Genomic DNA, 12,462 nt, shown 5'->3' with positions numbered 1-12,462 from the left:
GCAATGCCTGGTTTGTGACTGCTACTTCTGCATCCACTACAGTTATGTTCTAGGCGAGATGTTTCAACAGCAAACTCTGTAGTCTTTGTGGAGAAATAGCTAGGAGAGTCTGGGCCAAATGGAGGAGAAAAGTAAAGTGAATCTCCAGATTAAATATTTATTCTGCCTATACCTGTTTCTTTAAAAATATGTTAAAATCCTTTTCATTAGAGAGTATGGTGGTTTTTAATTGATTCTGGAGGTTGTGGGGGGATGACACAATTTGCCTAACCTGCCTAGAGCACCAAATCACCTTTTCGGTTGATGGAATAGTCGAGAGGAATAGCCATTGGCCAATAGCAACTGAAGGAGTGCCCACCACTTGTGATCCCCCTAAATGACCCAAAATGGAAAGTCATTCAGTAAAAGCAGCTTCCATAGGTGGACCCAAGGTGAGTAGCTCTGCAATTAGGGAGGGGTTGTGCATCTTGGCACAACCGATTTAACAGGTCCGCAACCAGTGTCTTAGTGATATTGCTACAGACTAGTCAAAAGACATAATTGCAGAGAAAGTGGATAACTATGGAAACGTCAAGAAGTACAAAGCAGTGATGGATAACGAGGGACGTGTAAGAACCTGAAGTGAAGCCAAGGAGTGGGCAGAATAAAAATGAAAGTCCTATAATACTGAGTAGGATCATTGCAGGGATTTCAGCACTTCTGCCAGAATTGAATTAGTAAGTATTAGATGACATTTCCAAAAGTAATAATGGAACAGAAAAGGTAGAAAGTGCAAAGCTGGAAGACAACATTAAAGAGCATTAATATTCACATGTTTTTAACTCTTCAACTGAATCTATTCATTTAAAGGGGTAGTTCCTTAATCATCAATTAACAAAAAATCAGAAGATAGCGCTCCAGTGGGGAAAAGGTGGTGAGGGGATTCATCAAGTGATAAGGAATAGGGAATTTTAAACTCACCTTGACGTTAGCGGACCTCTATTATGGTCTTGGTACGTCAAAGAATCCGACTAGGCAAGGTGAACAGTCAGACAGATGGGTGCTCCAATGACTATAATCGGCTGGATATCCAATAGTACTGCACTGGTCCTATCCACATCCCATCAGGAGAGCATCATGGGCTTGCTCTAGGCATGTTTAAAAGCCGAAATGCATTGAATTTGTATAATAAATATCTACTACTGTGATATTGGAACATCTCCTGTACCTTTGGCTTAATTACTGTGCATGCTCTCTGGGATTGGGGGGGGGGGGGGGGGGGGTACCGAGGACAAGGCCCCCCAGCGAAGTGTAGATTTATTGAATCTATATACTAATATCACTGGAGCGCTGGGGTTTTTTCACTTTTACAGTACACTCTTATTCATGAATTAGTTATATTACTTTAGAGCAACTTTTACAACCGGCGCTCTATTATTTTTCTGAAATCAGTTCCCAGGCCTCAGAGAACATGGCTGCACTTATTTATAGGGATTTGTCTATTTATACAGTCCTTAGTACAGAGATCACTGCATACTGTTTCTAAGACATACATATATAGATGCATCTATATAAACAGAGCAGCTGCAACCCCATCTGAGAACCACAAACTCTTTTGAGATTGAGTATACAAAGTTTTAAAGAGAATCTGTCAGAACTCCTATCTGAAGCTGCATAGAACGGATTGAGGGATACTGAGGTCAGTTTTGCTTCCCCACCTACTCATAGAGAAAGCCTGTGTGTACTGATTCCTTGCCTATTCATAGAGAATGCCCATGAGCTGCTTCTTCACCCACTCATAGAGAATGCCTGTGGGTCCTGATTATGCTGCCCAACTCAGAGAAAATGCCTGTGAGTCCTGCTTCCCCACCCACTCATTGAGAAAGTCTGTGAGTCCTGCTTCCCCTGCCCAACTCATAGAGAAAGCCTGTGCGTCCTGCTTCCTCCACTCATAGAGAAAGCCTGTGAGTCCTGCTTCCCTCTACCCACTCATAGAGAAAGCCTGTGAGTTCTGCTTCCCTCCACCCACTCATAGAGAAAGCCTGTGAGTCCTGCCTCCCCTGACCAACTCTTAGAGAAAGCCTGTGAGTCCTGCTTCCCCCGACCACTGCTCGAGAAAGCCTGAGTCCTGCTTCTTTTACCCACTCATAGAGAAAGCCTGTGAGTCCTGCTTCCCCACCCACTCATAGAGAAAGCCTGTGAGTCCTGCTTCCCCCAAACACTCATAGAGAAAGCCTGTGAGTCCTGCTTCCCTCCACTCATAGAGAAAGCTTGTGAGTCCTGCTTCCCTCCACTCATAGAGAAAGCCTGTGTGTCCTGCTTCCCCCCACCCACTCATAGAGAAAGCCTGTGAGTCCTGCTTAACCCCACCCACTTATAGAGAAAGCCTGTGAGTCCTGCTTAACCCCACCCACTCATAGAGAAAGCCTGTGTGTCCTGCTTCCCTCCACTCATAGAGAAAGCCTGTGTGTCCTGCTTCCCCCCACCCACTCATAGAGAAAGCCTGTGAGTCCTGCTTCCCCCCACCCACTCATATAGAAAGCCAGTAAGTCTTATTTCCTCCACCCAGTGATTGAGTGATATGAGTTTGCATATGGTGTGAGCCTTCAATCACTATGTATGGGCAGGGGAAGCAGGACTTGCAGGCTTTCTCTAGCAGTACTTGCAGGCATTCTTTATGAATGGGCGGGGAATGAATGGATCATAGGCTTTCCCTATGAGTGTAGGGGAACAAGGCCTTCTCTAGCAGTACTATCAGATGGTAGTAAGCTTTTCACCTGAAAATATAAAATGAAATCATAGAAGACCATACATCACCCAGCTCAGCATCTCCTCTCCTATCCTATAGAGCCCCCAGATAGAAAATACAGTATTAGCATTGGAAATGTAAACAGGATAACCCAATATCACTCCTGATCAGATTATCAGATGATTTATCGTAAAAGGACATGTACACAATTATGGCCTTCAATTGCAATAGTTGAACAACTGTTGTACAAATGATATGATAATCAGATGTAATAAACCTTAAATTGCCAATTAATACATTATATACCATTGAAATGCATGGCAGGTAACATGTTAAATATTAACTTAACTTTTCTGTAACGTCGAAGAAGTTACACAAAGAAAGCCTAGTGGTGTGTTCAATCTGTCCTAAAAGTCTGTGACCTCCACCAGCCTAAATAATGGGTAGGTCCTTCCAACCATCAGCAATGGGGTAAGTGGCTGTACATGTGCAACTCCATGTTTGACTGGGACTGGACAATTCTTTGGAGCAGCAGGATTCACAGCTGCCGGACCCCACAAATAATGTTACACATATCTGATGGACATCCAAGTCTGATTTATGACCTGTCATTAATAAGAAATACCATATTTCCACCAGTCAGAACTCATTCTACAGATGCTGTACTATATAAAGATTACGGCTCTGTTTACACAAATGTAGCAAAGTGTAACTAAACGCTGATAACTTGTTGCAACAAGTTATCATAACAACAAAAGCCAAGAGAGAATTCTGTGCTACAATTTATTTAACACATCAAAAGTACTTCTCCACTGATGGAACAAGCAGTGATTGACACGCATGTTGATCGACGCTTGTTTAATTTGAATTTACATGGGCCAAGAATCAGCTTAAGGGGACAAACAATCACTAGTGCAATCGTTCCCCCCCATGGTACATCTCCTTGTTCGCATGGAGAGATGTACCACCAATTAGTGAGCCTTTGACACTAGTTTATATTATAGATAATCAAATAGAATCAAATGAAGATCAGCCGGAGTAAACCGGCAGTCGATTATCTGTGAACTATTGCCTGTTTACTGTGAATGGAGGCAGGAACACTCTCCATCCCACTAGGCCTCCATTCACTGAGCGGTTATTGCTCCTCTGTGAAAGAACAGGAGCAATTATTACTGGGATGACTGTTGGGCGCTTTAGCACCCAACAATCTTCCCATGTAAAAGGACCCTTATATGGCCTAATTGTCAAGCAAAGGAATATTCGTTCCCAATAATTAGGTCATGCACAAGGGATTTAAAGGGGTATTCCATTTAAGAAATACATTGGTGGCAGTGGAAGACATGATTCTAAAAATTAATAAATACTCAACTCTCCACCATCGCACTGCTTCCCCGTCGCCACTCCAGTCCTCTTCTGTTTACTCTTGCTGCAGCAGTTATGTGGTTGTGTACACACGTGACCAATGCAGCCAATGGGAGGCCAAGACACCGGATATCATCCCGTAAACATGCCTCAATGACGCCCATGAGATATGCTTACAAGACAACACTGGGCCAAAAGACTGAGTGACATCACAAGCCGGATACTATGGCACCAGGGTGCCAAAACATCGCTCCAGCGCTGCAGTAAGCATATTCTTAGATGACAGTTTGGGACATGAGGGCACACAGCTGAAAAAAATTAAGTTGGACAACCCTTTTAAGTATCAAGTTAAACTTTGCTATATCTGTTAAGACCAGGCCACCATATGCTTCTGTCTTGCAGGCCTTTACAAGACTTTACTAAATTGCATTTCTATTTAGGTGGAGTTTGCACAAATATCTTATTCTTCAATATTCATAACTAAGCCAAAAAAGTGACACTTCCTACAGAAGCAGCAGTTACATGTATGGTCACAATTACACATAGAAAAGGTGTTTGTGACTAATTGCATGCAATAAGGCACCAGCATAACTCAGATATTGTGTAGAATAGAATATGCTTCTGTAGTACTAATGACTGTATGCAGTAAAGCTTGCATGCATTGGAATAGTTACTGAATGAGCACAGCTGCTGGTATCCCAGGAATCCCATAAACATAATGTATCCATTGCAAATCAATAGTTACAACTTTCAATGCAACATACAAATGTAGCAAATGTTAACTTGACATTTAATGTGCTGTGATAACTTAACTACAATGTATCATAATAATGTAAATCGAGTTCTCACAATGTGCCGGTCAGTGCATCTGTATAAAGCCAACTCTTTAGATCTTGCATTGTGTAATTAGCAGTATTACAAGCCGATTCTGCAAAGAGCAGGGCTGGGGGACTTACTATACCTCGGCCATGTTTGGTGCAGGGATGATCCACAGACAGGGGAGGCTTCTGGTCCCAGCAGAGGATCCGGGTGAGATGTAGCTTCCTCCTTCCTCTCTCTCAGCTTGCTGTGTGTTACTTTCTATCAGAGCTGTATTTGCTGCGTCCTTGGAGATCCTGGCTGTCTCTCTGTGTCTGGATTGCTCACACCTTGTCAGGGATTTCCAAGGCTTTGTGCTGGGGGATTACCATAGGGATCCTGGAAGTTGCATTGGCCCAGTGCTGATCTGCAGACGCCGCTGTCCCTGGTGCTGAACTGGCTGAGGCTCCTAGAGGCGGTGGCTGCTGTCCCCGGTGCTGAACCGTCTGCAGAGCTCCTGGCTCAGTGATAGCCAAGAACATCCGCACCCTCTTGTGCTGAGCTCGGAGGATGTATGGGAGGAGCATGGGATACTGAAAGCTACATCCTGACACCTATAGAAGACGTCAGCTACTTACAGGCATTGTTCCAAATGCCAACCAATACCCAGGGCACGCAAAGGCTGCACTGATTGTTTTTTTCTAATTGCTACGTAATTACTGGCATGGGCGAACTAATGTGCTGAAGGTCATGCAATACCCAGAAGACTGCACTGCACATTACACTGCTGTAAATGTTAAGTAATGCACAGGATGCAGATGTAGCAGAGTTGAGATTGTTATCTAGCATGGATCTTCATAATTATCAGGATACGTTAGGCAGGTCCACATTATATTTTTACTTACTATTGAAACATGGCCTTTTTTAATCGAAACAAGCTTTTAAGAGGGATTTTCTGGAACTTAAAGGGGTTTTCTATGCAAATACTATTGATGATGTATCCTCAGAAAAGGTCATCAATAGTTGATCAGCTGGAGTATACCACTCAGGACTTCAGTTGAGCAGCGCCTGTTGTTAGCACTGCAATACACAGTAGTTGGAGTGGAAGCACATAGCTCCGACCCCTGTGTAGTGGCTGGCGCGTGTATCTGCTGGCAGAGCTCCCATTAAAAGCAATGACAGCTGTGCCTGTAATTGCAAGTGCCAGTCTCTACACAGGGGTTGGTGCCAACTGCTTTTACTCTGACCCCTGTGCATTGCGTTGCTAACAGCAGATGCTTGATCACCTGATTGTCTGGGGCCCTAAGCGACTGACCCTTGCCAATCAACTATTGCTGACCTATTCTTAGAATACGTCATCAATAGTATTTTTGTGGAAAACCTCTTTAAATGGGTTGTACCAGCAGCAATTTTTATCAGCTATCCATAGCATAGATAATAAAAGTCTGATCGGTTGGGGTATTACTGCTGAGACCCCCACTGATTCTGAGAATGGGGGTCCCATGTTCCTACTCCTCCTCACTACAAGTTTACTGCATCCTCCGCAGTTGAGGAATAGATTGAATGGTAAATTGGTGCAAATTTGCGGTGATACTCCATTCATTTTCAATGTGACTGCCGGAGATAGCTGAGCGCTCATACTTGACTATTTTCATCAGCCCCATGGAAATTAATGGAGCAGCACCATGCATGCACACCCGCTGCTCCATTCAACCTCCATGTCACTCCGGGTGCAGCGACTCCGTAGTGATGAGACGAAGGGGACACGGGGCCCCTGTTATCAGAATTGGTGGGGTTTCAGTGGCAAGACCCCCAAAGATCAGACTTTTAGCACCTGGATAGGTGATGAAAGATGATTTTGGGATAATCCTTTTACAGGCAGGGAATGGTGTAAAACAAAGAAATATGGCATTCTCACCCCATTTACTGGCCCCCCAGTGCAGGAGTTCTAGTCCTTCCACTCCAATCCCAGAAGAAGCTCCCACAGTCACGTGCTGCTCTTTGTACATGTGACTACTGAGCCAATCACAGGCTGCAACAATCCATGCCGTCCATGGCAAAATCACCACTCAAGCTCGTGATTGGCTAAGTAGTTACATGTACAATGAATAGCACATCGCCGCTGCAGTTTCTTCTGGGTTTGAAGCAGTTGGATCTTGCACTGGATGGGGCGGAGGGGCAGTGAAGGAGGTCAGTATGCTTTATTTCTTTACTTTACGCCATTCCCTTGCTTTAATTTTATTAAGTCTAGGAAAATCCCTTTAAGAACAGCAGTCTATATTTTGACAATTACCTTGTATCTTATTCCAGACTCAGTTTTTGTTGCTACTGTAAAGCAGTTTTCCAGAACAAAGAACCTAAAATATTAATGGCCCATCCCCAGGATAGACAAAGGAAAGAGTAAAAAATCCCACACTCACAAGAAATGGTTTAAAACAGATGAAAGGTGCATTTACTCTGAGGGGATGTCTTGTATACCGCGGGGCCCCCCTTAAATGAGACCAAGACATAGGTAGATAAACCAGTGAATAGGGTGGAGGAAATTATTTCAGGAAAAACAGGCATCCAGCATACACGAATGAAGGTAATGGGATGTATTTTGGGGTATCTAACCCCTTTCCCAAGCATAGACTACTCTTCACTATACTCTTTTTACTCTTCACTTTCTTTATTTATTCTGAATACCATTGCATGGAATTTGGATTCTCATCAAATTTGGATTGGATTGAAGATGCTGCAGCTCTTGGGTGAGTGCCACGGCCTCTTCTCAGGCATGTGATCTCACATTCATCGGTCACATGTTCTGAGAGCAGCTCAGTGCCATTCAAGTGAATGAAATTGAGCTGTTGTACCAGGCACAGCAACTATAAGAATGTGCAGTACTGTGCCTCGCATGCACTAATATGGCCACGGTGCTCACCCCAGTGCAGTGGTCACTACAATCAGCTGATGTGCAGGAGTCTCCAGCAGCAAACCCTACCAATCAATTATTGATAACCTATCTTGAGGATAGGTTGTCAAGTAATTTAGTTCCAAAAAACCCCTTTAACACCTTTAGGGCTCCTTCACATGAGCGTATGGGTTTTAACGGTCGCCCACACACGCCGGTACATCAAGTGAATGAAGAAATTACAAGTCCTGAGTTTAATTAGCATTTTCTCATCCATTCGCACGGTTGGGTGCGACATATTAGAGAAAAAATACGCCGCAGCCCGGATATCCCTCGCTCGGCATAAATCCTCAGAATGACTTCATATGCCTAAATAGAGGCACCTGTAAGCTTTTCCCTGCGTTGGACAGTGCTAAACTGACTCTATGAGAGCCATCGGCGTATTCCGGCTGCAAGATAGAAGCAGAATTATCTTGTCTAGCAGCGTATGTGCTATTTTTCCCTCCCAGGCGATTGTTCGGGGTGCAAAATCGCCCATATGAACTAATACATTGGAATTCAATGCCTCAGATGGTCGCGATTTTTAGCCGGCGTTAAAAATGCAGCTAAATAATCGTGTAAAAATGCTCGTTTGAATAAAGCCTAAGGACCAGAGAATTTTATTGTTTTTTTTTGTCCCCCCTTTATAAGAGCCATTACTTATTAATTTTTCAATTGATATGGCCATTTGAGGGCTTGTTTTTTACAAGACAAGTTGTATTTTTCAATGGTACTTTTTAATGTACCACATAATGCACGGAAAACCTTTAAACATTTTTAAGTGGGGAGAAATGTCTAAAAAGTCCTTGTTGTTGTGAATCCTATGCAGTCACCCACTACTGGCACTACTGAGTAATGGTAACATCTAAGAAAGACTGTATCACCATATATTGTTATGGTATGCTACCCTTGATACGCCAGCCTGAGTTGCCCTGGATCACACCCACAACCCCTGTCCCTGCCTGCTTGCCTCCACTCCTGGCTAACCCCAGGTGGGCAACTGGGCGGCGGTCCCTACTTTCACTAGGGACCGAGAAAGGACACTGGCGTACCTGGATGGTAGGGTAGAATACTGACAGAAAAGGCAGATGAAAAGAAACCAACACGAACAAACTAATCAGAACCGAGGCAGATGGAAAAACCTGTCAGATGGTAGCAACCATAGCAGACAAGCTGATAGAGGCAGGAGACCTACAGAGGCAGGCTAGCTAGCACACTAAGGGAAACCAATAACTGGCAGTGATTACAAGTGTCTGCCTGACCTTTAAACAAAAGCCTCCGCCCAGGGGTGGAGAGAGAGTGACAGCCCACTCCCAACAGATCATAATGAAAGGGAGCTTGTGCAGGGCAGCTGCACTCACGGGTGCATGTGCACACGGCGCTGTGCACCACCAGCACCACGCCAGCCAGACAACAAGCCTGGGGGACGCGCCCCAACTGCGGGACTCCGCACACCGCCGCCCCGAGAGGACCAGCAACCGCCATATGGTAACACATGTATTGTACTGTATTTGATTATATGGCTGTATTACCTGTATCTCTGCCTGGCCTTAGCAATTGGAAAATCCTTTACTGTTAGTCGGCCCCTTTAAATTACCTTAGCTCTGATTGGCAGAGAGAGAGAGTTGAGCCAGAAGATGCTAGAAGCTACTGGAAGAGGAAGTAATACAAGACCCTGAAGTTCCTGTTTGGGTCAGTACAGCATGGAGTAGGAGCAGAGCAGAGAGTGTAGTGAATTACCTGCTCATGTAGTGTTCAGCACCCAACACTGCAGGATTGTTACCATCCTGGAAAGGAGCCTCAGCTTGTGTGAAGTTCAGCAAAAAAGAGGATCGAGTGCATAGGAAGAGAGGGTGAGCACAAATGTTTTTGCCTTCAACGTCAGCTTGTGTGCGGAGACCAGCAGGAGTGAAGTACACCTTGATAGAGCACAAAGTGAACCCCAAGGCTTTTACCAAGATATGGCCCTGCTTCAACATCTTCTTGCCTGTTCTGGCATTATAGCATCACAGCTGAAGCCAGTGATTGGCTGCAGCAGTTGTGACAATGATGAATGGCATGTACCACTGCAGGACCTTTAACATGAAATTTTTTTTTGTTAAGACCCTTTTTACACAATTGGGTACGAACATTCACCCAAATATTTGTTTGCCTCATCATCAGGCTGTGTAAATATTTCCCTAATAAGCCAATGAATGGCTGTTTGGGTCATTTGTGCTGCAGAAAACAATTGTTGTTGGCAGCCCATCTGCCTGTGTGAATGGGGTAGGGCAACCAACATGATAGTACTGCATTCAATGTTTGTAGTTACAATCGTTCATCTCCAATATGGCTGCCATCGGCCTGTGTAAGGACCATTTAAACAAGAACTGAACTCATTGATTGGTGCTTGTCTAATTGGCTACTGCTACCTGATAATAAGCTGATCATGGACTATTATACTTCTGGCAATGACTTCAACAGAGCGAGAGACACCCTATGTGGCATTTATCTACTATGGCTGATAGATGGGGGTCATAAACATAGGAGCTTCCTTGTGTATTGACCCGTTAGTGACCACCACTATGCCGCTTTTTATGGCGATCATTAATGGGCCTTAAGGGCCTCTACTCACTAGCGTTTTTTTAACGCTGCAATATCGCTGTGTTTTTTTCAACATTAGAAAGTTCCATTGAAAAAAACACAGTAATATCGCAGTGTAAAAAAACCGCTAGTGAGTAGAGGCCCTTAAGGCCCATTAATGATCGCCATAAAAAGGGGCATAGTGGTGGTCACTAACGGGTCAATACTAACGGGTTAATGAGTGGGTAGAAGCCCTAAACCTGAACATACATTGCGGTGGCTTGGCTGAATATTGACAGCCAGGCTCCTGCTCTAACACCCAGGATTGGAAAAACATCAGATCCTGCAGTTTAACCCCCTACATACCACAATCAATGGCAACTGCAGTGTGTAAACAGATGACAGGCGAAAGGGGCTCTTCCTGTCACCCATCAGCACCCTGCAGTGCGATCGCAAGGTACCAATGTGTTTCCATGGCAGCCGGAAGCCTCACAAAGGCGTTCACATCTACCATGCAATGCAGCCTATTAGGCACCGCCTCTTACAGAGTGTAATAGGCTGTTGTCATAGGCATAGTAGAATGCACTCCATAAGTAATTTATTGTACTATTCTAGTGATCCAACAATCACATCTTCAAGTTAACCTTCAGAGACTAAAAAATCATGGAAAAAATCTCAATAAGGTTTAATTTAAAGAAACAGAAATCCATAAAAAAATACATACTATTGCAGTGATGGAGCTGAGCCAGAGAAGAAAATGTGTTTTATTTTTACCGAATAGTGAAAGCTGTAAAAACAAAACCCAAAAAAGTTTCAGAATTTCTTAACAATTTTTTACAACCCCCCCCCCCCCAAAAAAAATAAAAAAAATTATTATATGTACCCCAGAGTGATGCCACTAAAATATACAACTCGTCCAGAGAAAAAAAAAAAAAAAAACAGCCCACATACAGCTATGTAAACAAGTTATGGCTCTTGCAATGCAATGATGAAAATCACTTGGCCCTTAAAGGGGTTGTCCCGCGCCGAAACGTTTTTTGTTTTTTTTCAATAGGCCCCCCGTTCGGCGCGAGACAAACCCGATGCAGGGGTAAAAAAAAAAACGGATAGTACTTACCCAAATCCCCGCGCTGCGGCGACTTCTTACTTACCTTGCTAAGATGGCCGCCGGGATCTTCACCCACGGTGGACCGCAGGTCTTCTCCCATGGTGCACCGTGGGCTCTGTGCGTTCCATTGCCGATTCCAGCCTCCTGATTGGCTGGAATAGGCACACGTGACGGGGCGGAGCTACGAGGAGCAGCTCTCCGGCACGAGCGGCCCCATTCAGAAGGGAGAAGACCGGACTGCGCAAGCGCGTCTAATCGGGAGATTAGACGCTGAAATTAGACGGCACCATGGAGACGGGGACGCTAGCAATGGAACAGGTAAGTGAATAACTTCTGTATGGCTCATATTTAATGCACGATGTATATTACAAAGTGCATTAATATGGCCATACAGAAGTGTATACCCCCACTTGCTTTCGCGGGACAACCCCTTTAAGGCACGAAATAGGCACTGGGTGTTTAACCCATAATTCCCTACCAGGGTATATGGAAATGCCCACAAGTAACAGATGTCCTCCATCTGGCCGTTCCCAATCCAATAAAATACAGTAAAGGGTTGAATGAAGTCTGTGAACCAAATCACATACTTGGCAAATCAATTGTTCTAATGATATGTAGATTATAAATTGATTTGTTGCTTATCCCACGGAGATCTGGCGATGGATGTGCGCAGAAGGAAATCAAAGAAACGTCCATCAAAACTAAACTTGACCCTTAGAGGAGGTCTGATGGTATCCCACTGATACCAACATGTTGCTGACAACTCACATGTGCCTGTTTTCATTAATGCTTCTAGTACTACTTAAAAGTCTCACAAGGCAGAGAGAACATGAAGCATTCTGCCAATGATATCCTAATCCTTCCTGTAACAATGTGGGAAATGCGACATGTTCCTAAGAAGATGTCTTCAGAAGGCCTCTAAGTAGTATATAGATGTCACTAAGCTCAGAGGGATAATATGCTCACACTGCAGGT

At 44.2% G+C, this 12,462-nt stretch overlaps 1 protein-coding gene across 6 annotated transcripts in view; it reads right to left on the bottom strand.

The window, feature by feature from the left end:
• GOLGA7B (golgin A7 family member B) overlaps positions 1-12,462 on the bottom strand; it is a 227,428-nt gene that overhangs the window by 44,500 nt on the left and 170,466 nt on the right. The window contains exon 1 of one of the 6 annotated variants that reach the window (XM_066601097.1): positions 5,052-5,420. The exons of the other annotated variants lie outside the window; for them this stretch is intronic. Coding sequence (XP_066457194.1) covers positions 5,052-5,060 — 9 coding nt within the window. The 5' untranslated portion in view covers positions 5,061-5,420. Of the gene's footprint in view, positions 1-5,051; positions 5,421-12,462 lie in introns of those variants that run through there. 6 annotated transcript variants of the gene reach the window in all.

Source organism: Eleutherodactylus coqui, chromosome 4, assembly GCF_035609145.1.
Source record: "Eleutherodactylus coqui strain aEleCoq1 chromosome 4, aEleCoq1.hap1, whole genome shotgun sequence".
Classification (NCBI taxonomy): domain Eukaryota; kingdom Metazoa; phylum Chordata; class Amphibia; order Anura; family Eleutherodactylidae; genus Eleutherodactylus; species Eleutherodactylus coqui.
The sequence above is the reverse complement of the archived record's forward strand: the minus strand, read 5'-3'. Positions and strand labels throughout refer to the sequence as shown.